Genomic DNA, 26,393 nt, shown 5'->3' with positions numbered 1-26,393 from the left:
TAATTATTAATTACATTGTAGCTATCTTAGGGTTTATTTTATAGGTAAGTATTTAGATTTTAATGGCAATATTTTAGTTAATAATATTAATATTAATTAGATTTATTTTAATAAGAATTTAGTTAGGGATGTTAGAGTTAGATAGGGTTATTATACTTAATATATATATATATATATATATATATATATATATATATATATATATATATATAATATAATAACGATATTAACTATATTAACCCTAATATAATTATAAAGGAACCTTTATTCTGGAAGAAGACTTCGATTGAAGAGGACGCTCCGTGCCGGATGTCTTGAAGATAGACCCACTCCGCGCTGGATGGATGAAGATAGAAGATGCCGTCTGGATGAAGACTTCTGCCTGCTTGGATGAAGACTTCTCCCGGCTTCGTTGAGGACTTCTTGCCGCTTTGATGAAGACTTCTCCCGGCTTCATTGAGGATGGATGTCCGGACTTCAAAACTGTAAGTGGATCTTCGGGGGTTAGTGTTAGGGTTTTTTAAGGGTTTATTGTGTGGGTTTTATTTTTAGCTTAGGGTTTGGGCACTTGAAAAAGAGTTAAATGCCCTTTTATGGGCAATGCCCATCATAATGCCCTTTTCTTAGGTTTTTTTAGTTAGGATTTTATTTGGGGGGTTGGTTGTGTGGGTGGTGGGTTTTACTGTTGGGGGGGTTGTTTGTATTTTATTTTACAGGTAAAAGAGCTGATTTATTTGGGGCAATGCCCCACAAAAGGCCCTTTTAAGGGCTATTGATAGTTTAGTTTAGGCTTGTTTTTTTTTGGGGGGGGGGTATTTTGATAGGGCTATTAGATTAGGTGTAAATAGTTTAAATATCTGATCATTTCTTTTTTTATTTTGTGTAATTTAGTGTTTGTTTTTTTTGTAATTTAGGTAATTGTATTTAATTTATGTAATTGATTTAATTGTAGTGTAAGGTTAGGTGTTAATGTAACTCAGGTGTTAGTGTAACTTAGGTTTTATTTTACAGGTAAATTTGTATTTATTTTAGCTAGGTAGTTAGTAAATAGTTAATAACTATTTACTTACTATTCTATCTAGTTAAAATAAATACAAACTTACCTGTAAAATAAAAATAAACCCTAAGCTAGATACAATGTAACTATTAGTTATATTGTAGTTAGCTTAGGGTTTATTTTATAGGTAAGTATTTAGTTTTAAATAGGAATTATTTAGTTAATGATAGTAATTTTTATTTAGATTTATTTTAATTATATTTAAGTTAGAGGGTGTTAGGGTTAGGGTTAGATTTAGCTGGTAAATAAATTTAGTATAGTGGCGGTGACGTTGGGGGTGGCAGATTAGGGGTTAATAAATGTAGGTATGTGGCGGCGATGTTAGGGGCGGCAGATTAGGGGTTAATAATATTTAACTAGTGTTTGTAATGCAGGAGTGCGGCGGTTTAGGGGTTAATATGTTTATTATAGTGGCGGCGATGTCCGGAGCGGCAGATTAGGGGTTATTAAGTATAATGTAGGTGTCAGCGATGTCGGGGTGGCAGATTAGGGGTTAATAAATATAAGATTAAGGGTGTTTAGACTCGGGGTTCATGTTAGGGGTAAACATAAATTTTGGTTCCCCATAGGAATCAATGGGGCTGCTTTACGCTGCTTTTTTGCAGGTGTTAGGCTTTTTTCAGCCAGCTCTCCCCATTGATGTCTATGGGGAAATCGTGCATGAGCACGTAAAACCAGCTCACTGCAGCTTTAAGCAGCGCTGGTATTGGAGTGCGGTGTGGAGCTCAATTTTGGTCTACGCTCACTTCTTGCCTGCTAACGCCGGATTTTCATAAACCTGTAATACCAGCGCTGTAGGGAAGTGAGCGTTGACAATAACTTGCAAGTTAGCACCGCACCCCTCATAACGCAAAACTCGTAATCTAGCCTTATATTAGCAAATACTTTGGGTAAACTTTTAAGCTTTCTTAAAAAAAGGAAGCTATAGATACAACAAATAATATATACAATTTAATATGGTAACAATTAGATGATAAACAATTGACAACAGAGCTCTGTATGTAAGTTCATACATAATCCATAACCAATCATAAAAAACGTAAAAATACTAATAAAAATACAAGCATAATACAATACAAAAATGCAATACTAGGAATATCTCTCTGAAAAAATCTTTGGTAAAAAATATATATAGAAAAAAGGTAAAAAAATGTATTACAACTGTAATAAGCTGAAAAAGACGTCTCCTTAAGTACTGTGATTTATCGTAGAACTTTTTATCTGTCCCTTGTAATGTGAATAGTCATTAGCAATATATACAAGAATAGTCAGTTTTTTGTGAGTTCCGTTAGATTTTAATTCACCTTAGGTTTATATTAGATAGCAGTTGATCGTGTATATGCTGTTTTCTTTAACTGCGAAGTATAACTGATCGTTATTCTGAAGAGTCAGTAATACTCAAGTAGTTTGTAAATTATTGGTCTTTATGGTTTCAGCGTGTGTACAAAAATAAAGTGCAATATAACCATTGCTGGTAACAATGTTGTCTTCTGTGAAAAACAATCTGTCACTCTATTTGCTGTTTACAAGTATACACTGTTTGTTAGTAATTGTGAATGTATATTGCACAATACCTTGAATCCTTTTGTTTGTATGCGGATCACAGCTCCTTCATAGGTAGCGTTTAACTAACCTTGTGCTTTTTTTAAAAAAAACGTGACCTAAAGGTGGCCAATCCTCTCCCAGCCTGTCCTCTGTATCTTACTGGTCTCCCTGCAGATTCCTGTGTCTCATGAAAATATACCAATATGAGCGCTTAATGGTAATTCCTTCTTGTGATATTCAGGGTACTTGTCACCGCTCGATAAGGCACTTTCCCCCTCTCAGTTAGATAATTCACAATCATCTTGTAGCTTTACTCAGATCCAAATATCTAAGATTTAACCTGGATCAAGTATGGCGGTTCTCCTCTACGCGTTTCAGCTGTGAAGCCTTTATCAAGATTACTTTGCATTGGGGGCTGTTGATTTAGGGGTTAATAATGTAATAATAATAATGAAATAATGTAGTGGGGACTTTGCGGTGGGCTATGTGGCAGTTTAGAAGTTATTAGGAGCTTATGGTGATCATGTTTGTGCATGAGTAGGGTGTTAGGTTTTTATTCCCCTTTTTTTCTCATTTGGCTTCTTTGGGGTATAGGATAACACGAGCGTAGTAGTTTGTTTGGCTTTTATCGCTTGTCGGGTTTTACTTTCAACTTGTAATACCGACAAGTTCAAAAGGCTTATCGCTAGCGCTGTTAGCGCTTTAGTTAAAGCTTATTTAGTGCTCCACTTGCAATCCATCCCATATTTAGATAATTAGCAATACTGGCATATATCCTCATCTTTCTGACTTTTTTATGCTGGAACATTATGAATTCTGAGAAAAATGTGTTCCAGGTTAAATTATTCATAAATTAGTAGAAATGTGAGCGTTTTGCAATATTTTTGGTTTCTCAATTATACAATTCCTTCAAACAATCCATATAAAAATTGATTACAATTAATGATATACTATTACATCACTAGATGAAACTAATAAAAAATAATAAACAGGGTTTAACCACTAATCCCAGACTGTCCAGCTGAAAGAAGTTGTCTGATAAAAAAGTCAGCCATGTTTACATTTTTGTGCTTACAGTAAAAATACACTGGTTCTTGACATTTTGACTTGTAATAAATAATAATAAAAAAAAGTTGTGTTTCATTATCTTTTAAATCTACTTGTCTAAACTTAAATCTGATTGGTTGAATTGTTGTCCTTATTTTTAACTAGACATATGCATTCAGAAATTCTGCAGTAAACTCATACCGACTATAGGCAAATTTCCAGTGAGTCATTTAAACTGGAGCCTTAAGCTACCGAAGTTGCCAACAGCTAAATGTAGTTTACAGCTACATTTTAGTACCAGGTTTCCATTTTTAATGTTTGTGCAGTGTTTACAATCTGGCTTTTTGTGTAAACGCTTCCATCCGACGTCGGAGTTCTTAAAAATTACACCTTAATAAGATTGTTGCTATGGTAACCCAATCTAACACTATAAAATGTTGTTTATGCCTGCGCTCCTTACATGTGATTGCCGCTAGAGAGAAAGACATGGGAGTTATGATACAAAATATAAAAAAAATTATTTAAGGAAAAACATTTTGTTTATTCAATTTATAAATTTAATGATATATGTAATATTTATTGTTGCCCTAGGCATAGACCTAGTTGGAATTATTGAGATATGTGCTTGATTATATTTTTATAAATATATTAATATTTAAATAGGAACATAACTCTAACACCTGAGCCAGCAATAAATATTACATATAACAATAAATGTATAAAGTTAAACACTTTCATTGTTTGTAAATGTTAATATCTCAATGGGAGCAAAGCCTAAAAAAGTGTATTATTCCTTTTTCACACTTAGGGGCCGATTTACTAATGTCCGCTGCACATCGATAAATGCCGACAGCACACACTATCGTCATTTATCATTGCACAAGTATTTCTAGTGAAATGCTTGTGCAATGCCGCCCCATGCACATTCGCGGCCAGGGGTGTCAATCAACCTGATCGTATCCGATTGGGCTGATTGCTGTCCACCACCTTAGAGATGGCAGATGAGTTGAGGAGCAGCGTTCTTAAGACCTGAAGAAACGGATGCAATCGGGCCTTGATAAATCAGCCCCTAGTGTTTAAGACTTTATTGACAGCTTTCCACAGTGTTTTACCTGTTTGCATGTTCAATAGAAACCGGGTGTAATGAAATTTTGCACTTTTTGGCTTCTGTTATTTTCTATGGGACATGTAATTTCAGTAAAAATTATACAGCAAGATTACAAGTGTTGCAGTACGACTATACCGCTGAAAAATTGGCCATTGCAAGCAGAATATGCAAGCTGATCCACCTTTCCCGTCGCTCTGTATCTGCTGCACCTCTTTGCGAGTCCCTTCATTGGCTCCCCATTTACAGCAGAATTAAATTCAAAATTCTCGCCCTTGCATACAAAGCGCTCACCAACACTGCTCCCCTCTACCTATCCTCTCTAATCAACAAGTATACTCCAGCCCGCCCACTAAGATCCAACAATGACCTGCTCCTTGCATCTGCGATTATCACCTCCTCTCATGCTAGACTGCAGGACTTCTGTCATGCAGCACCTACTCTCTGGAATACTCTCCCTCGTGCTGTCAGGATTTTTCTTCCTTTAAATGTTCTCTGAAAACTTTTCTGTTCAGAGAAGCCTACCACCCAACTCAATAATATTTGTCTTACCTAACAACATTTCCCTTATCTAACTCTGCATTAACATCTTTCTCCTCGCCTCCTGTTTCTCAACCTCCTACCCTTCTAGATTGTAAGGTCCCATGGGAATATGGCCCTCAATTCCTCCTGTATGTGTTTGTAAATTTTGTCCTGTCTCTTTGAAGTTTTATATTATTGTTTTATTTAAATGAACTGTATCCATGAACAGCGCTGCGGAATATGATGGCGCCTCCTAATTAAATTACGATAATAATAATAATGAGCCAAAAAGAGTTATGCTTTCTAGTCCAGAGAATCTTTAAAAATGACTTTCCTATGAAAATTCACTTCAGAAGAAGCAAAAACATCAAGGTAATAGAATTTGTTAATGGTATTTAAGGATGACCAAGTTTGACCATTGCAATTTTTCAACAGAAGCCTCATTTTTGAAAGTCCTGGAAGTGGAAACTGATCTAGTAGAATGGGCTGTAATCTGTTTTGGGGGAAACTTTCCCACCTCCAAGTAAACATTGTGAATCAAGAGTTTTAGACAAGATGCTAAAGTAATAGCTGTGGCCTTCTGGCCTTTGTTTGGACCCAAGAAATTAATAAACAAATTCTAGGATTGTCTAAAATAATTTGTAGCCTGTAAGTATTATTTTAAAGCTTTCACTACATCTAAAGTTTAGACCTCTTAAAGTGCTAGCAGTTGAACCTTTATAAGTCTTCTAAAAATGGCAGAATTAAATAAATTCTAAAGGAATGCCAGCTAAAACCCTTTTTCTCACACCAGAAAAAAAAAAAAAAAATTTGAGATTTTTTCTAGCCTGAATTAAAGTTTCAACTACAACATCCAAAAAGCCTCCTTGTTTAAAACAAACAGTCATTGAATCTCCAAGAGGCTTTAAATCTTAAAGATAGAAAGGGCCTTGAGACAAAAGGCTGTGTCTTAGTGGAAGAGACCATGGAGAATGACTGAATATCTGTACCAGATCTGCGAACCACGTTCTGCAAGGCCAAGCTGGAGCAATCAGAATGACTGATGAGAACTCTTGTTTGATCCAAGCTATCATTTTTGGCAGTAGAATAGTTGGAGGAAAAATGGAAGCAAGATAAAATTACCAGGGAGCAGATAGAGCATCAACAAACTACACCTGTGGATCCATGGATGTTGCAAAATACTGTTGTTCAATTTAGAAGACATCAGGTCTTTATTTGGTCTTGAGACAATAGGTCTTTTCTTAGTGGAAGAGACCATGGAGGATAACTGGATATCTGTACCAGATCTGCGAACCAAGTTCTGCAAGGCCAAGCTGGAGCAATCAGAATGACTGATGAGAACTATTGTTTGATCCAAGCTATCATTCATGGCAGCAGAACAGTTGGAGGAAAAATGTAAGAAAGACGAAATGACCAGGGTCCTTCTAGAGAATCTACAAACTACACATGTAAATCCCTGGGTCTTTCAAAATATCTTGGAAACTTGTTTAAATGAAAAGGCATCGGGCCTTTTCCTCTTTCTTATATATATATATATATATATACATACACACACACACACGCACACACTACATACACACACATGTACCATTTTCCATGGAGTGAAGAACAAAGCTATGTAGACTATTTCTTAACACATATTCTGCTTAGCATACTTCACATTAGTGCTCAAGCGAAAGTCAGAAGAGAGTTTTGTATACACCCATTTGGAGTCTATCAGGCCCATTTATCAAAGGGCTTGCGGACCTGACCCGACACTGCGGATCAGGTCTGCAAGACCTCGCTAAATGCGGAGAGCAATACGCTCTCCGCATTTAACATTGCACCAGCAGCTCACAAGAGCTGCTGGTGCAACGCCGCCCCCTGCTGACTCGCGGCCAATCGGCCTCCAGCAAGGGGTGTCAATCAACCCAATCGTATTCGATCGTGTTGATTTCCGGTGATTCCTGTCTGCCTGCTCTGAGCAGGCGGACAGGGTTATGGAGCAGCGGTCTTTAGACCGCTGCTTCATAAGTTGTGTTTCTGGCGAGTCTGAAGACTCGCCAGGAACACGGCCCTTCAAGCTCCGTACGGAGCTTGATAAATGGGCCTGTATGAGTGAAGGGTTTCAGCGCTGCTGAATTCCAGATGTTAGCACATGAGGCTTTTACATGAACGCAACCTTTTTACTTTCAACTTTAAATATGATTTCAAGATTAAGAAACTATTAATTTAACATGAGCAGTGTTAGTGCTCTGCTGTACTAACATTTTTGCTCTAAAAAGATAGATAATCCCTATATTACCAATTCCCCAGTTTTGCATAACCAACAGTTATATTAATACACTTTTTACCTCTGTGACTACCTTGTATCTAAGCCTCTGCAGACTGCCCCATTATTTAAGTCATTTTGACAGATTCCTAGGTAACTCCACGGGCATGAACACTGGACAATGTTATCTATATGGCACACATGAACTAACGCTGTCTAGTTGTGAGTTGTAAAAATGCATTCAGATAAGAGGAGGCATTCAAGGCTAAGAAATAAGAACATGAGCCTACCTATGCTTAACTTTCAACTAAGTATAACAAGAGAGCAAAGCAAAATTGATGATAAAAGTAAATTGGAAAGTTGTTTAAAATTAAATGCCCTAACGGAATCATGAAAGTTTATTTTTGACTAGACTGTCCCTTTAATAGAAATTCAAAATGCCCCCTTCATCACAATTTTTTTTAGCCTTCAGTTGTAAAATAAGAGACCCAAATACAGTCAAATTTCCAGTTGCAGTTGTTGTTGGGACTTTCAGCTGAGAGACAGCTGAACCAGGAATCTTCATGTTAGTAGCAGTTTAATGTTATAAAATTTCATACCCATGGCGTCTTACAATGCACTATGCAACAAGAATCCTGACACAGTACATTTGTCATATATTAACGACTGTCAACGTAAGAACTTTACTGAAATTTGATTCTTAGCTATTTTAAGTATTTTTAATCATTAGGATGCTGCCCTGATATTCATCTTAAGTCAACTGTGTGAAATTAGGATAATAGAATTTACTGACAAGTTTGGATACAATCTAAAAAACATGAACACATGACAATCATCATTATACCATTTCAGAGGTGTCTTTTAATATCCACAAATATGTACTGCTGGTGTTGTTTTTACTCCATATAACACCTAAAATGAAAATATTAAAACAAGTTAAATGCATGATATTCAGTACATGTTTTATATATACTATATAATAATAATCAATTTCAGTAACAGATACATGTATGTGTCTCTTAATATTTAACAATACATAATTAATATTAATATTGTCACAATACATAAGTGATGTTCCAGCTGCCCTGCAATAAACTTTTGATGTCACAAGTTTGTGATCATTAGAATTTTGGGCACTGCAGTTCTGGGCATATTATATTACACTTTTCATTATATAAAGATATCTGACTCTATAAGGCAAAGCAAAACCACACAATCTGGCTTATATGAAGGAGCTCTGAATGGTAAGCCAGATACAAACTAACAAGAAAGGGAACTTTATAAGTGTCATAAAAATAAAAGAAATCAGAGACAGAAATAAAAAAAAGATAGAGTTAAAGACACATGAGAAAATAAATAAATTGGAGAGCATGATAGAGTAATTAATAATGATAAGATCATTTTATAGATTGCACCTGTAAAAAGACCAGCATATCGATGAAACAGGAGAAGTAAAGACCGTTCGAGTACATCCTTAGGAATATAATCCTAAAGTGACAAAGCAAGTAATGCCCAAAATACAAATACTTAACAATCACTCATGAGACGGAGTATTCATTAATTCGATCTTTGTGGGCATATGTGAAGAATTAATAGCGTATTGTGCTTATGTCATCCATCTTCTCTGTTTTTGCAGGCTTTATGAGAAGCATGTTTCATTTGTGGCACTTGGCATTGTTATTCTCCCTTATGGCATTATGTCTGGGTCTCCATTCAGGAGCATTACTTGAGCTGGATCGCTGTGTCTTAGAAAATGGTAAGTTCAGCTTTGTAAATGCATGTTAATTGAAATGCTCTGCAGAGGGAGGGGCATGCAATAAAATGCTTTCATTTTGGGATTATAAAAATGCTATAAGGAATAATTCAGTCTATGTGTTTAGAAACGTTAATGAGAAGTCTAGGTTTCTTGCTTTGCTGACAATATTTATATTTGTTCCTCTCCATTCATAATAGCCTATCTCTATCAGGCATTTCAAACATTCACCAATACCATGGCACACACAGGATAATTGTGGGTTTATGAGATGACTTAAAGTTCTAAAATCCATTTAATATCTGAAAGAGTGGAGGCACACATTTAATGTCAATACAATAATCTTAGTTTAGCTTATGTGTATTATCCCCCCCCCCCCCCAATTTTCCTATTTTGTTATGGTATGGATTATCTAGAATCAGTGATCCCTAATTTTGAAGGAAAGTACATAGATCTCACGAGGGCCAAAGCACTCTTTAATGCCCATAACCTGGAAAAGACTTAAGGTATATGACCAAGTTGGGGGGTAGTTTCTCAGAGTTGTACATTTCCATAATATATGCCCTTAGACAGGTGGCAATAATGGGGAATCTAAACATGGAACTATAAATGTTTTAATATTATGAAAGCTGTGTGGCCAATTTATCTTACATTTTGTTAATCTTTTTTTTACTTAACGCTTTATTATAAATTTATTCATAATAGATATATAAAAAAATAATTTCATCAGAGGTAGCAACCAGTATGTCAAATATATCTGAAATGAAAAGTAATGGAAATTGAAATAAGCAATTTGTTACAACAAATATTATAATACAGGTAGACCTCAGTTTACGCCGGGGTTAGGTTCCAGAAGGAATTGTTGTAAATCGAAACCGTTGTAAATTGAAACCCAGTTTATAATGTAAGTCAATGGGAAGTGAGGGCGATAGGTTCCATGCCCCTCTCAAAATTGTCATAAGTAACACCTAATACATTATTTTTAAAGCTTTGAAATGAAGACTTTAAATGCTAAACAGCATTATAAACCTAATAAAATAATCACACAACACAGAATATATCCTTAAACTAAGTTAAATGAACAAAAACATTTGCTAAACAGCATATAAACCTAATAAAATAATCACACAACACAGACTTCACTTGCGTTTTCTGCAAACAGTTTTTTTCTGTGCATTCCAATCTGGACTGATTTATAGACAAGAAGATCTTGTTCCTTTGAAATCTGCTCGATAGCTCAGGTCTGGTTAAACTGATTAATTTCAGCTTGCTTGGCTTTGCTGCAACACAAGGGGACAGCTCCACCTACTGGCTATTTTAATAAATGCACTGCTTATCAATGCTTTTCAATAGCAGTCACATGACTGGAAAAAAATGGTTGTTATTCTGAAACGGTGTAAATTGAACCGTTGTAAAACGACGGCCACCTGTACTTAAAGAGACAGTCTACACCAGAATTTGTATTGTTTTAAAAGATAGATAATCCCTTTATTACCCATTTCCCAGTTTTGCATAACCAACACAGATATAATAATATACTTTTAAACTCTGTGATTATCTTGTATCTAAGCCTCTGCAAACTGCCCCTTTTTTCAGTTCTTTTGACAGACTTGCAGTCTAGCCAATCAGTGCCTGCTCCCAGATTACTTCACGTGCATGAGCACAGTGTTATCTATATGAAATATGTGAACTAACACCCTCTAGTGGTGAAAAACTGTTAAAATGCAATCTGAGGTGGGCTTCAAGGTCTAGGAAATTAGCATATGAACCTCCTAGGTTAAGTTTTTAACTAAGAATACCAAAAGAACAAAGCAAAATTGGTGATAAAAGTAAATTGGAAAATTTTTTAAAATTACATGCTCTATCTGAATCATGAAAGTTTATTTTGGCCTAGACTGTCCCTTTAAGCATATTGTTTGATAGTGGAATCAGCAAATACAAAACAAAACACATAGGACTGTATCCAATAAGATCCACTATTGATAGTGACAGTTGTAGAACATTGTTGCAGAACTGCTGCTTTCAATATTGGGTTGTGAGCCATTACACTTGAGATACATTTCAATTTGAGTGGTTCAGCAGTGTATTAGGTCTCAATTAATATAAATAGCTATTCATTTTTATGGAAGCCAATATGATGTAAAAGCAAAATACACTTGATTGTTTCTATTTTGTGCAACTGCCCATATTTGTCTTAAGTGCATTTGTGCAACTATGTTATCTTTCATAAACTGTATATAAATATATAATTATTAACCCTGCTTATGCAAACCTTCCAGCACAACAAAATCCTAACCACAACCTCAAAATACTGTAGTCATCCTTTCCTATTGCATCACTAGACAATACTCTATATAAGTTTACCTAAAACCTCAGTGTGAAATATTCTGACCTCATTATCAAAACCATTTTTTAAAGCCCCCACTGCAAAACCCCCTTCATAAATTCCCACCACTCAATGAAACCAAGTGTTGTCCTTTGTTGCATTACCAACTTCCTTATATTTAATTCTCTTCCCATCTTTAGTTTTAGAGTTAAGGCTGATTATCTATTTGCTCATCGCTAGTATTAATTGTATTGGAGGGGGGTTTGGCCAAAGGGTGGAAGATGAGATTAGGATTAATTGTATGTGAGGGCAAACAGGCCATTGCACTTAGTAATAAAGTAGACTCATTTTGAAGAGGTGTTATGTGAAATAGGGCAACACTGTTAGAGCTGCACCACATTTCAGTCTCACTCCTGAATTAGGAGATATAGGGCTAGATTCCAAGTGGAGCGCTATCAGAACATTGGAATAGGAAATATTTACAGTAAATACATACAGTAGAATAACAATTTATTAAATATGGATATTGCATAAATATGCTTTTTATGTTTTTATCTACTGCAAAAGGCTCTAATGCACTTATATATGTAAATGTACAATGTCTATATATGTAAACATATGTATTTATGTGTTTATATGTGTGTATATATATATATATATATATATATATATATCTGTAAATACATATCTACACATAGAAATACATATTTACACACACACACACACACACATATATATATATATATATATATATATATATATACACACACATTTTTAATAATGCAGGATCAGTAGAACATTGTTGGGCAGTGCTGTTACTGCATTATTGTTTAAATTCATAAATGTATATTCTTATTCTATATTGTCTGTTTTGACAGTCTGAAATGTAATAAATATGTATACCAATAGAAATTTTCATCTGTTCCTCAATGAACCACTCTCTAGACACTTCTGGGAGGACATTCTCAAAAAGAATCTCTACAGTTAACAACCATCACCAGTAGACATAGTGGCCTCTAGTTATCAAGCCATCAACCGCAAATTCGCTGGAATTCCGCAGTGTATTTGTGGAGAGGCTGATTCGCCGTAGTTATCAAGCCCTACAGCCCAGCAAAAGTAGAATCTAGTGACGTAACATACGATCCGCCGGACTCAGTCCGACACAGATCGATGGTTATGTCACTTCAGATGTTCCGAATGCAAGTTCGACATAATCTGACTACTTTCGGTAGTTATCAAATACCTACCAAGTACGCTCGCCACTATTCCGGGTCAGCGTACCTGGTTTTCAATCCGCCGCCCTGGAGGCGGCGGATCACATAGGAATCAATGGGAGTCTGACAGCAGCGAGAGCTCATGTTCGCTGCTGCCCGATATCCCATTGATTCCTATGGGAAGTGTCTGCACCTAACACCCTAACATGTACCCCGAGTCTAAACACCCCTAATCTGCCCCCCGGACCCTAAATAAACGTATTACTCTCTAAACCGCTGCTCCCGGACCCTGCCGCCACTATAATAAACACCCCTAATCTGCCCCCCGGACCCTAAATAAACTTATTACCCCCTAAACCGCTGCTCCCGGACCCTGCCGCCACTATAATAAACTTATTACCCCCTAAACCGCCGCTCCCGGACCCCGCCGCCACTATAAAAAACTTATTAACCCCTAAACCGCCGCTCCAGAACCCCGCCGCAACTATAATAAATATATTAACCCCCCTAAACCGCCGCTCCCGAACCCCACCGCCACCTACATCATACTTATTAACCCCTAATCTGCCACCCCCTACACGGCCGCCACTATATTAAATGAATTAACCCCAAAACCTAAGTCTAACCCTAACCCTAAAACCCCCTAACTTAAATATTATTTAAATTAATCTAAATAAATATTCCTATAATTAAATAAATTAATCCTATTTAAAAATAAATACTTACCTGTAAAATAAACCCTAAGCTAGCTACAATATAACTAATAGTTACATTGTAGCTAGCTTAGGGTTTATTTTTATTTTACAGGCAAGTTTGTATTTATTTTAACTAGGTACAATAGTTATTAAATACTTATTAACTAGCTACAATGTAATAATTAATTATATTATAGCTATCTTAGGGTTTATTTTATAGGTAAGTATTTAGTTTTATATAGGATTAATTTATTTAATGATAGGAATATTTATTTAGATTAATTTAAATAATATTTAAGTTAGGGGGGTGTTAGGGTTAGGGTTAGACTTAGGTTTTGGGGTTTAATTCATTTAATATAGTAGCGGCGGTGTAGGGGGGGCAGGATAGGGGTTAATAAATGTAATGTAGGTGGCGGAGGTCTCCGGGTGCGGTGGTTTAGGGGTTAAACAATTAATTTATTTGGGACGGGGTCCGGAATCGGCAGGATAGGGGTTAATAACTTTATGTAGGTGGCAGCGGTATAGGGGGTGGAAGATTAGGGGTTAATAGGTATAATGTAGGTGGCGGCGGGGTCCGGGAGCGGTGGTTTAGGGGTTCATATATTTATTATAGTTGCGGCGGGGTCCGGGAGCGGCGGTTTAGGGGGTAATCAGTTTATTTAGGTGCGGGGGGCTCCGGGAGCGGCGGTTTAGGGGGAAAAACGGTATAGTATAGTGTGGGTGCTTAGTGACAGGCTAGCAAGAAAGCTGCAAAGAAGCCGATGAGCAGTGAGATCGATGACTGTCAGTTAACAACAGTCCGCTGCTCATCGCTCCGTACTTGGTGCGCGGCTTCTTGACAACTTTCTTGATAACTTTGGCGAACGTATTCAGGTCCGCAGCGGATATGTAAGGCGAGCGTATTGGGCCGGCGAATGCAGGTAAGCAGACAGCTTGATAACTAGAGGCCAGTGGATCTTCCTAGAAACCCAATTTTATTAATAAAAACTAGTTAGTTCAAACTATATTCCCCCTTGAAGAATATGATTCCGACTGACACAGTCTTGTTGCTGTTTTTGCAATATAGATACGATCGGATGATTGAAACCCCCTGTTAGCGGCCGTGAATGTGCAGGGGGCGGCATTGCACAAGTATTTCACAAGAAATGCTTGTGCAATGATAAATGCCGACAGCATAAGCTACAGCAAATCATGTCCGTCCGCTGCTTAATAAATTGGCCCCCATTGACTTTATCTGCTTTCTCAAAAAGGTATTGGTGGAATCCCAGTTGAGCTCAGGAACATGTATGTGTCTTTAGCCATCTGAAAATAGTTTTTGCCAAAATGTTTATAACAATGTGCTAAAGACATGTGCACAATTCTAAGCCTCAATTAGCATTAGCAAGTTTATTCTTCAACAAGGGATACCAAGAGAACTAAGCAAATTTCATAATAGATTTGGTAATAGAAGTGGATTGCATTTTTTTAATTGACTGCTATATCTAAATCATTTTGACTTTGCTGTCTCTTTAAGAATGCAAACAGACTGAAGTGATGGTTCACTACATTAAATATCAGGAACCTAAAAAGAATTTCACTAACATGACATGCAAGTGTGAATTGTTACATACCATATAATGGTTCAGACACATTTCTGCAATATTGTTTGAGAAAAATTCAGCTTGCCTGACCTTTACATACATTTTAATATCTAAAGGTCCATGTATAGCAATGTATACTAAGAACAGGCTTGTATAGAACTCTTCAACTTTTCTGAATTTAGCAGCCAATAAATCTATCCCAGAATCGTTTTGATCTTGAAACTGATTAATTTTTAACATTGAAATACTAAATTTTGCATTTATTTCTCTTATACTATAACTGGAACTTTCTATCTATCTTAAACTATGGAGTCAATTCCATGAAAGCATTTTGTAAAACAATGGTGCCAAAAAAAAATATTTTTATATGAAGGGCCAGTCACATTATTGGCATGGGTGAGGACTACATTACATTATAAAATAATAACTTGGGAAAAGTAAACTATATTTACATTTTTAGGTAAGAAATACATGGAAATTACCATTTATATTACTAATTTTTATTAAAATGTTGTACACATGCACATGCTGATGGGACAGTATGGAAAATGCAAAAAAAACAAACAACAAAAAAGACATCTGAAAATTGAATTCACCCCGTACTATATTGAGAACACATTAGTGACACATTATTTGATGTTTTACTTTGTGAACTTAATGTATTTTTTAAAATATACACTCATTTCAAATCTGATGACTGAAACGCACTCCAAAAAAGTTTGGACACTCAACTGTTTACCACTGTGTAACATCACCTTTTCTTTTAATAACACTTACTAAGCGTTTGGCATTGAAGACGCCAGTTGTTAAGTTTAGCAAGCGGAGTTTCCCCCAATTCATCCATTATGCATGTCTTTAGCTGCGCAACTGTACAGGGCCTTCTTTGCCTTATTTTGCGCTTCATAATATGCCACACATTCTCAGATACAGGTCAGCACTGCAGGCAGGCCATGCTAGCACCCCTAGTCTCTTCTAATCTGGGCAGAATGTGGTTTGGCGTTGTCCTCCTGGACAATGCAGGGAAGACCCTGGAAAAGACGACGTCTGGATAGCAGCATATGTTGCTCTAAAGTGTATACATATATTTCTGCATTAATGATGACCTCACAGATGTGCAAGTTACCCATGCCATGGGCACTGACACACCCCCACACTATGACAGACGCTGGCTTTTGGACCTGTTGCTGATAACAGATTGTGTGGTCCTTTTCTTCTTTGGCTCAGAAAACACAAAGGCTGTTTTTTCCAAAATCTATTTGAAAGGTTGACTCGTCGGACTACAAAACTCAATTCCACTGTGCTACTGTCTATCTCAGATTAAATTGAGCCCAGTGAAGTCGGCAGCGCTTCTTGACAGTGTTGATGTATGGCTTCTGCTTTGCATAGTAAAGCCTTAACTTGCATATGTGGATGCAGTGGAGAGTGATGTTGACTGCCAAAGGTTATACCAAAGTATTTCTGAGCCCATGTCAGGATATCCATTACAGACTTATGACAGTTTTTTAGACAGTGGTGTCTGAGGGATCAGAGATAACACACATACAGAAGTGGTTTTCTGCCTTGCTCTTTACGCACAGAGATTTGATTGGATTCCTTGAATCTTTTAATTATATTATGCACTGTAGAAGGGGAAATGCCCAAAATCCTACTGATTTGTCTTTGTGGAATGTTGTTTTTAAAGTGTTGGATTATACCCTGACACATCTGTTGGCTCTTGAAGGACTAAACCTTTTATGGAGGCCCCTTATATACTATGATTACACGATTGACTCACCTGTTTCACATCACCTTGTCACATCGCTATTAGTCCTAAATTGCAACTTTTTTGTAACATATTGCAGTCATCAGATTTGAAATTAATGTATATTTTAAACATACATATTTACACATATAAACACATACATAAATATATATATATGCCCAATGAAGGCCAAAACGATCGTCTGGGGTTGCTGTGTTCCTTGTTCAGAGAGGAACTGCCTGGTATTTCGGCGCTGGACTGACCGTAATAGGCGGGATCAGACTGATATACTACAGGAAAGTTCTTCTCTGTGAAAAGCATTACTGGGCTAAAAGAAGCTGCACCCAGGTGGTAAATCGCCATAGACAGGCTATATATTTATATACACACATACATACACACACACTGGGCTCGAAACGTCGCTGTGTTTTTATCCTAATGTTACTTTAATAAAGAAGAAGTGTTTTAAAGAAAAGTGCTGTTGCCATTGTCTACTTTTGGAATTATATATGGGAGTATGGCAGGCCTCCCAGGCAAACGTGCACTGCAAAGGTAAACCTACTAGAAGCTATACCCAGTGAAGGGTTTTCCAAGAAAGTGCTGGACTTACTAGTACATTTGGTTATAAATATATATATATATATATATATATATATATAGAGGCCTATTTATTAAAGGTCTATCGGACCTGATCCAACAGTGCGAATCAGGTCTGACAGACCTCGCTGAATGCGGAGAGCAATACACTCTCTGTAATAAGCATTGCACCAGCAGCTCTTGTGAGCTACTGGTACAACGCCGCCCCCTGCAGATTTGCAGCCAATTAGCAGGGGGTGTCAATCAAACCCGATCGTACTTGCCAGAAACATGGGCCCTCAAGCTCCTTTTGGAGCTTGATAAATGGGCCTCATAGTATTTTCCTTGCGATTATTTAATCAGCCTAATGATTTAGGGATACATTCCCCTTCCTCCGGGTTCCAATGTATGTAGATATGTCTAAATATCTGTGAATATAGAACAATATGCACAGCACTCACCGGGTTTTCCAAAAAGTGTTAAAACATCACCTTTATTTTAAAATGTTTATCCTATCTGGATAAAACAATGATCTGCTATAAATTTGATACCAGTGCTATCCTCTATCAGTTAAGTTTCTACCATACATCGGGTAGCATGAAGCTGAAGAATACTATTTTATTTTGTTTAGGCTCTATTAAAGTTATTACTTGCAATATACTTTTGTAAATAGTTTTGATGTTTGTATATAGCAGATCACTGTTTTATCAGGATAGGAGTTATGGTGACTTTTGTCCCTTTGTATTTGTTACGCTCTGCTGTTACGATATGCGCTGAGTCCCTGGTTGCCTGTGATGCGGTGGTCACATGACACACTGTCAGTGATTATGGTAATTAGTCATGCGGCTATGTTTACACAATATTGGGTCATGCGTGGCTCAGGCAGACGTCGCAATTGGCTGAATAGTAACTGAAATCTGGTGTTTTCTAGGTTTAAAGAGGGGTTGGGTGTTGGGTAGGATATACAGCTGTTTTTATTTCCTGTGCCATTGGCAAAGTTGTCAATAGGGACACCAAAATGTTTGGGAGGCATGGACTTTTAAATATTTGAAAATAAAGGTGATGTTTTAACACTTTTTGGAAAACCCGGTGTGTGCTGTGCTTATTGTGCTGTTTACTTTGATACACATTGTACCCCAGTGGCTGCCTGAAGTATAAGTGAGTGCACTAGTTCTGGAAAATATTTATACAACATACATACATACATATACACACACATATTTAGAACATATCCACATACATTAGAGCCTTTTTGAGTCAAACGCCTTGCCATATTTTTTTTTTAACCCTTATAAAACATATTTCTCAATAATTAAAATGATATATTTTTGTTAAAAAATATATATTTGTAAAATACTTTATTTTAATATGTTTTGCACAACTTGCTTATTAAAACCCTGGAACACATTCGGCTAGATTACGAGTTTTGCGTTATGAGTGAATAGAGTGAATCTAATAGCCCTATCAAAATAAAAAAAATAAAAAAGCCCCCCCAAAATAAAAAAAAACCCTAGCCTAAACTAAACTGCAAATAGCCCTTAAAAGGGCCTTTTGCGGGGCATTGCCCCAAATAAATCAGCTCTTTTACCTGTAAAAAATATACAAACAACCCCCCAACAGTAAAACCCACCACCCACACAACCAAACCCCCCAAATAAAATAAAAACCTATCTAAAAAACCTAATCTCCCCATTGCCCTGAAAAGGGCATTTGGATGGGCATTGTCCTTAAAAGAGCATTTAGCTCTTTTCCATTGCCCAAACCCTAAGCTAAAAATAAAACCCACCAAATAAACCCTTAAAAAACTCACTCATCGGGGTATCACATATACCCACCTGCCACACAACCAAACCCCCCAAATAAAAACCTATCTAAAAAACCTAAGCTCCCCATTGCCCTGAAAAAGGCATTTGGATGGGCATTGCCCTTAAAAGCGCATTTAGCTCTTTTCCATTGCCCAAACCCTAAGCTAAAAATAAAACCCACCAAATAAACCCGTAAAAAAACCTAACACTAACCCCCGAAGATCCACGTTTTTGAAGACCGGACATCCATCCTCATCAAGCCGGGAGAAGTCTTCATCCAAGCGGGCAGAAGTCCTCAACAAAGCCAGGAGAAGTCTTCATCCAAGCGGCGAGAAGTGGTCATCCAGGCGGGCAGAAGTCTTCATCCAGACGGCATCTTCTATCTTCATCCTTCCGATGCAGAGTGCCTCCATCTTCAAGACATCCAGCATGGAGCATCCTCTTCTGTTGATGGCTACTGAAGAATGAAGGTTCCTTTAAAGGACATCATCCAAGATGGCATCCCTTGAATTCCAATTGGCTGATAGAATTCTATCAGCCAATCGGAATTAAAGTTTAAAAATTCCAATTGGCTCCAATCAGCCAATAGAATGCAAGCTCAATCCTATTGGCTGATTGGATCAGCCAATAGGATTGAAGCTCAATCCAACAGGATTTTTTCAACTTTAATTCCGATTGGCTGATAGAATTCTATCAGCCAATCAGAATTCAAGGGACGCCATCTTGGATGACGTCCCTTAAAGGAACCTTCATTCTTCAGTAGCCATCGACAGAAGAGGATGCTCCGCGCCGGATGTCTTGAAGATGGAGCCGCTCCGCGTCAGAAGGATGAAGATAGAAGATGTCGTCTGGATTAAGACTTCTGCCCGTTTGGATGAATACTTCTCCCGGCTTGATGAAGATGGATGTCCGGTCTTCAAAATCTGTAAGTGGATCTTCGGAGGTTAGTGTTAGGGTTAGGGTTTTTTTAAGGGTTTATTGGGTGGGTTTTATTTTTAGCTTAGGGTTTGGGCAATGGAAAAGAGCTAAATGCCCTTTTAAGGGCAATGCCCATCCAAATGCCCTTTTCAGTGCAATGGGGAACTTAGGTTTTTTAGATAGGATTTTATTTGGGGGATTTGGTTGTGTGGGTGATGGGTTTTACTGTTGAGGGGTTGTTTGTATTTTTTTTACAGGTAAAAGAGTTGATTTCTTTGGGGCAATGCCCCGCAAAAGGACCTTTTAAGGGCTATTGGCAGTTTAGTTTAGGCTAGGGTTTTTTTTTATTTTGGGGGGGCTTTTTTATTTTGATAGGGCTATTAGATTAGGTGTAATTAGTTTAAATATCTGATAATTAGTTTTTTTTATTTTGAGTTATTAAGTGTTTATTTTTTTTTGTAATTTAGTTAATTGTATTTAATTAATGTAATTTATTTCATTATAGGGTAATGTTAGGTGTTAGTGTAAGCCAGGATAGGTTTTATTTTACAGGTAAATTTGTATTTATTTTTTCTAGGTAACTAGTAAATAGTTAATTAATATTTTCTAACTAGTCTACCTAGTTAAAATAAATACAAACTTGCCTGTGAAATAAAAATAAAACATAAGCTAGCTACAATGTAATTATTAGTTATATTGTAGCTAGCTTAGGGTTTATTTTACAGGTAAGTATTTAGTTTTAAATAGGAATGCTGCTATATTGCCCGCTAACGCTGGGTTTTTGCAAACCTGTAATAGCAGCGCTATTAAAGGTGAGCGGTGGAAAAACTTGCAAATTATTACCGAGCCACTCATAATGCAAAACTCGTAATCTGGCCGATTGGTTGCTAAAAAACAAATAGTGCAGAAAAATAAGTTTGATTTGTTTAGCATATTTATAACATTATTCTGTATGTGAGTCTTTCTGAAACATGAACTGCAATCAGTCATCTCATTTCCTTATTTCCTGTGCTTTATTTTCAGTTGTGACTGACATTTTGACAAGTAAAGAAATTTTGGATAAAATGTCAAATATACCAACAGCTAAGAAAGCCATAGGCAAAAAGGGTAAAAGCCCAGTCAAAGGAATATCACAGTAAGTAACAATTCCAAAATTTCAAAATGCATTTTTTTTAATCACTCAAATTCTTACATTGGGCCAGATTGCAAGTGGATAAGGGGTTTATCGCTCGTATTACGAGTTGAAAGTAAATGCTATGGGCGAGATTACATATGCCGCACAAGCTTCAGCATAACTGATGAAACTCAAGCTGCCCGTAATTTCACCTCACTCATCGGGGTATCACATATACGACACGGCAGTTCATTAATGTCAAGAAATGTGCGTACATACACATTTCTGGAGTTGCCAGTGACTTACAGCACTTTAGAAACTGATGGCGCCTAAGAAAAAAAAAAAATCAAATCTCCCATAAAAGTCTAACCCGCCTCCCAAAAATAAACCCGACACGTAAAACCCCTATATTTGCAATCCCCCCACATCGCAACTAATAATAAATGTATTACCCCTAAACCGACAACCCCCCACAATGCAATATGCCTAATTAAACTATTAACCCTTATTCCGCCATTCACCCACATCGCGCTCTACCTAGTCAAAGTATTAACCCCTAAATCCACCAACCCCAACATCACAAACTACCTAATAAATGTATTAACCCCTAATTCACCATTAATCCACATCGCAACAAACCTTATAAATCTATCCTAATAAAACTATTAACCCCTAATCTGCAAAACCCCCACAATGCAAGTACCCTAATTAACCGCTAATCCGCCAAACCCCTACAATGCAAATAACTAATTTAATTACTAAGCCCCCTAACCTAACACCCACTAAATTAACCCCTAATTACATAAAAAAATAAAATACTAAATTATAATTAAAATAAAAAATCCTAACAGTACTTAGAAAAATAAACCTAAAATTAAATCAAAATAAATTAATTTAAAATTACCAAAAATAAAAAAGTCTTATGTTACATAAAATAAACAAAATTATCCAAAATTAAAATAATTAAGCCTAATCCCTATGAAAATAACCTAACACTAAAAAAAACATAAACTACCCATTGCCCCTAAAGGGGCACTTGTATGGGCATTGCTCTTAAAAGGGCATTCGGCTCATTTACTGCCCTTAAAAAGGCATTCAGGTCTTTCACGATTGCCCATTAAAACCCTAATCTAAAAAAAAAAATCCTAAATCTAACTTCCAAATAGGTACTTACCATTCCTGAAGTCCGGCGTAGAAGGTCCTGTTCCAGGCAGTGACCTCTTCTCCAAGCGGCCGACATCTTCTTCCAAGTGGGGGCCACTTCCTTCTTCATCCAGGACCAAGCCGGCGCAGAGGGGAGATGAGCACGGAGCAGGACCATCGACCGTGGAGCCATAAAGCGTGGAGGATCCTCTTCGTACGATCGCCGCCGTACACTAAATAGTGAATTCAAAGTACGCTTTTAAATATGGCATCCCTTGCATTCTTATTGGCTGATTTGATTCTTCAAATTCAAATGAGCCAATAGGATGAGAGCTACCAAAATCCTATTGGCTGTTCAAATCAGGAAGAAGATGTCGGCCGCTTGGAAGAAGACTTCACTGCCTGGAACAGGACCTTCTCTGCTGGACTTCAGGAATGGTGAGTACCTATTTGGGGTTTTTTTTTGGTCTTTATTTTTAGATTAGGGATTTATTGGGCACTCGTAAAAGAGCTGAATGCCCATACAAATGCCCATACCCATACAAATGGGTAGTTTAGGTTATTTAGTGTTAGGTTTTTTTATTTTGGGGGGTTTGTTGGGTGGTGGGTTTTACTGTTAGAGGGGGGGACTTACTTTTTTAAGGTAAAAGAGCTGTTTAATTTAGGGCAATGCCCTACAAAAGGCCATTTTAAGGGCTATTGGAAATTTAGTATTCGATTAGGTGGTGTTTTTATTTTGGGGAGGCTTTTTTATTTTCATGGGGATTAGGTTTAATTTTTTTATTTTTTATAATTTGGCTTATTATTTTATGTAATGTTAGACTTTTTTATTTTTTGTAATCTTAGATTAATTAAACTTTATTTTTTTTTTATTTTTAAGCAACGTTAGCTTTTTATTTTAATTGTAATTTAGTATTTTTTAATTGAGGTAATTGGGGTTAATTTAGGGGGTTAGGGGGTTTAGTAATTTAATTAGTTATTTGCGTTGTGTGGGTTTGGCGGATTAGGGGTTAATAGTTTTATTAGGTTTATTGCATTGTGGCTTAATGGCGGATTAAGGGTTAATAATTTTATTAGGTTTATTGCAATGTGGGTTAATGGCGGATTAGGGGTTAATAAACTTTATTAGTTATTGCGGTGGGGGTTTGTGGTTGACAGGTAGATATTGTGCATGCGTTAAGTGTTATTTAATATTTTTAGGCAGTTACAGTGCTCACATTTTCAGCGCAAGGCTTGCTGCGCCTGCCTATGTGTGGCGAGGTGAAAATGGAGTAAAATTTCTCAATTTTTGCCGCGTAAGTCCTTGCACTGAATATGTGATACCGATTTGTGACGTGGTTCTACGTTAGCTTATGGGAGTAAAAATTGCCTGCGACAGGTGAAATATACGCACCACGCACCACCGGCGTATGAATGTAATCTTGCCCTATCACTTGAGTGCAATTGTGATTTACGCTGGGATGGTTACAGCGTCTTCTGAGCTATGGTTAACTGTTTTGCAAAACAAAAAAATGTAACAAAAAACAAAAAAAATACATTAAAGGGACAGTCTACCATAGAATTGTTATTGTTTTAAAAGATAGATAATCCCTTTATTACCCATTCCCCAGTTTTGCATAACCAACACAGTTATATTAATATACTTTTTACCTCTGTGATTACCTTGTATCTAGGAACCTTCTTCCAGCCCCCTGATCACGACTGTGACTGTTTATAATCTATTGTCTTGCATTTAGCATTGTGTTGTGCTAGATATTAAATAACCCCCTGTGCCTGAACACAGTGTTATCTATATGGCCCACGTGTACTTTCTGTCTCTTTGTGTTGAAAAGAGATTTAAAAAGCATGTGATAAGAGGCAGCCCTCAAAGGCTTAGAAACTAGCATATGAGCCTACTTATGTTTAGTTTAAACTAAGAATACCAAGAGAAAAAAGCAAATTTGATGATAAAAGTAAATTGGAAAGTTGATTAAAATGAAAAGTCCTATCTGAATAATGAAAGTTTAGTTTATACTAGACTGTCCCTTTAAAGTACACTTATACTCATAATAACATAATTTAATACAATTATTAAAAAAATATTGCTCACAAAAGTTATAAAGCTCAAAGATATGAGATTTTGGGTGTTAGAGATAAAAAGGCAGACACAGGGCTTTAACATTGAGATACATACAGTACATATACTGTATATGTCTAATAATATATATGTATGTATAAATACATGTCTTGATATGTGCACATATATATTTATGTATTTTTATGTGTATATATGTACTTTCAGACATATATACACATGTAAACACATAAATACAAATGTATATATATATATGTATATATATATATATATATATATATATATATATATATATATATATATATATATATATTCATTGGAGCCCTTTGCAGTTAAGTAGATGAAAATATGTAAAAGCATAAAAGCATATTTATGTAATATTCATATATAATAAATGTTTTATTTACTCTAAATATTTTACAATCCAATGTAAAATACTTATATATAATCATGTATATATAGGTATATATATTGTACCAAAATACCATCAGATGTATGTATAAATATGTATTTATGAATATATAGAACATATTCTGATATGTTGTGTTAGAGCAAATGAGAATATGTGATCAAGTTTGCGTGAGAGTGGGATGTTATTTTTCCCCCCACTTTTTTTTTCCATTAAGTTCTATGGGGGGAATATATAAACAAGCACTCAATATTCTAACTTCTGATATTTGCGCTCGTCGACGAGCGCAAAAAGCTGCAACACTTATACAGATTCCCAGTGATCTGATAGTTATATGGCAATAACCCTTTTCAACATGTAATGGTTTTGTGTAGCTACTATGTAGCAAATACAGTTCAACATACTGAGAACTATGGAAAGCTACTATGCAGCACAAATAATAAATTCACTTTCAGGAAAAAGTAAATATCCTTAATGTAATAATGACTTGTACACTAATTAAAAAAGTAAATAAACCTTAATGCAATAATGACTTGCACATTAAAGGGAAAAGTAAAATAATCCTTTATACCAGCAAAAAGTTTTATGCAGTGGCATGTTCGATACTTGCCGTTATAGATGAATTTCTTTTAGGTCTGTGCTGCTGTAAGGAGAGGTTAAGATTTGTGTACACCTGAATTCTGAATGAAAGCTGGAGGAGGAATCTCAGGGGGTCGATCCGATAAAAATCGTCGCCCTCAAAAGCCGGCGACGCCAATATTTACGCTGGTTTGGTATCCTATATACGGCGTAACCTAGAAGTTACGCGCGTATATTTCTGCCGTCGCCCGTAGTTTTTTGGGCTATAGGCAGGTATACCAAACCAGCGCAGTTGGTACCTTTAAATGACGTCATCCAAGATGGCGTCCGCCGAATTCCAGTTGGCTGATAGGATTCTATCAGCCAATCGGAATTAAGTTAGAAAAATCTGATTGGCTGATTGAATCAGCCAATCAGATTCAAGTTCAATCCGATTGGCTGATCCAATCAGCCAATCAGATTGAGCTCGCATTCTATTGGCTGATCGGAACAGCCAATAGAATGCGAGCTCAATCTGATTGGCTGATTGGATCAGCCAATCGGATTGAACTTGAATCTGATTGGCTGATTCAATCAGCCAATCAGATTTTTCTAACTTAATTCCGATTGGCTGATAGAATCCTATCAGCCAATCGGAATTCGGCGGACGCCATCTTGGATGACGTCATTTAAAGGTACCTCATTCGTCGTTCAGTCGTCGGCCGGGATGGATGCTCCGCGGTGGCGGAGCGAAGAAAGAAGATTGAAGATGCCGCCGGAAGAATGAAGACTTTGCTGCCGCTTGGAGGAAGACGTCGCCGGAGGAAGAATTCTTCTTTGCCGCTTGGAGGAAGACATCGCCGGAGGAAGAATTCTTCTTTGCCGCTTGGAGGAAGACATCGCCCGGATCGGATCAGGAGTTCGGCCCGGTGTGGTGAAGACAAGGTAGGGAGATCTTCA

General features: G+C 36.7%; 1 protein-coding gene across 1 annotated transcript in view; it reads left to right on the top strand.

Annotated features, from left to right (window-relative positions):
- The first annotated feature begins 6,643 nt into the window (after window positions 1-6,643).
- The window catches only part of LOC128662660 (BPI fold-containing family B member 6-like), a 131,169-nt gene continuing 111,419 nt past the window's right edge, over window positions 6,644-26,393 (top strand). Inside the window, exons 1-4 of the mRNA XM_053716533.1 lie at window positions 6,644-6,724; window positions 8,708-8,771; window positions 9,164-9,283; window positions 21,159-21,270. Coding sequence (XP_053572508.1) covers window positions 6,644-6,724; window positions 8,708-8,771; window positions 9,164-9,283; window positions 21,159-21,270 — 377 coding nt within the window. The remainder of the gene's footprint in view (window positions 6,725-8,707; window positions 8,772-9,163; window positions 9,284-21,158; window positions 21,271-26,393) is intronic.

Source organism: Bombina bombina, chromosome 1 (assembly GCF_027579735.1).
Source record: "Bombina bombina isolate aBomBom1 chromosome 1, aBomBom1.pri, whole genome shotgun sequence".
In the NCBI taxonomy this organism is placed as follows: domain Eukaryota; kingdom Metazoa; phylum Chordata; class Amphibia; order Anura; family Bombinatoridae; genus Bombina; species Bombina bombina.
The sequence above is the reverse complement of the archived record's forward strand: the minus strand, read 5'-3'. Positions and strand labels throughout refer to the sequence as shown.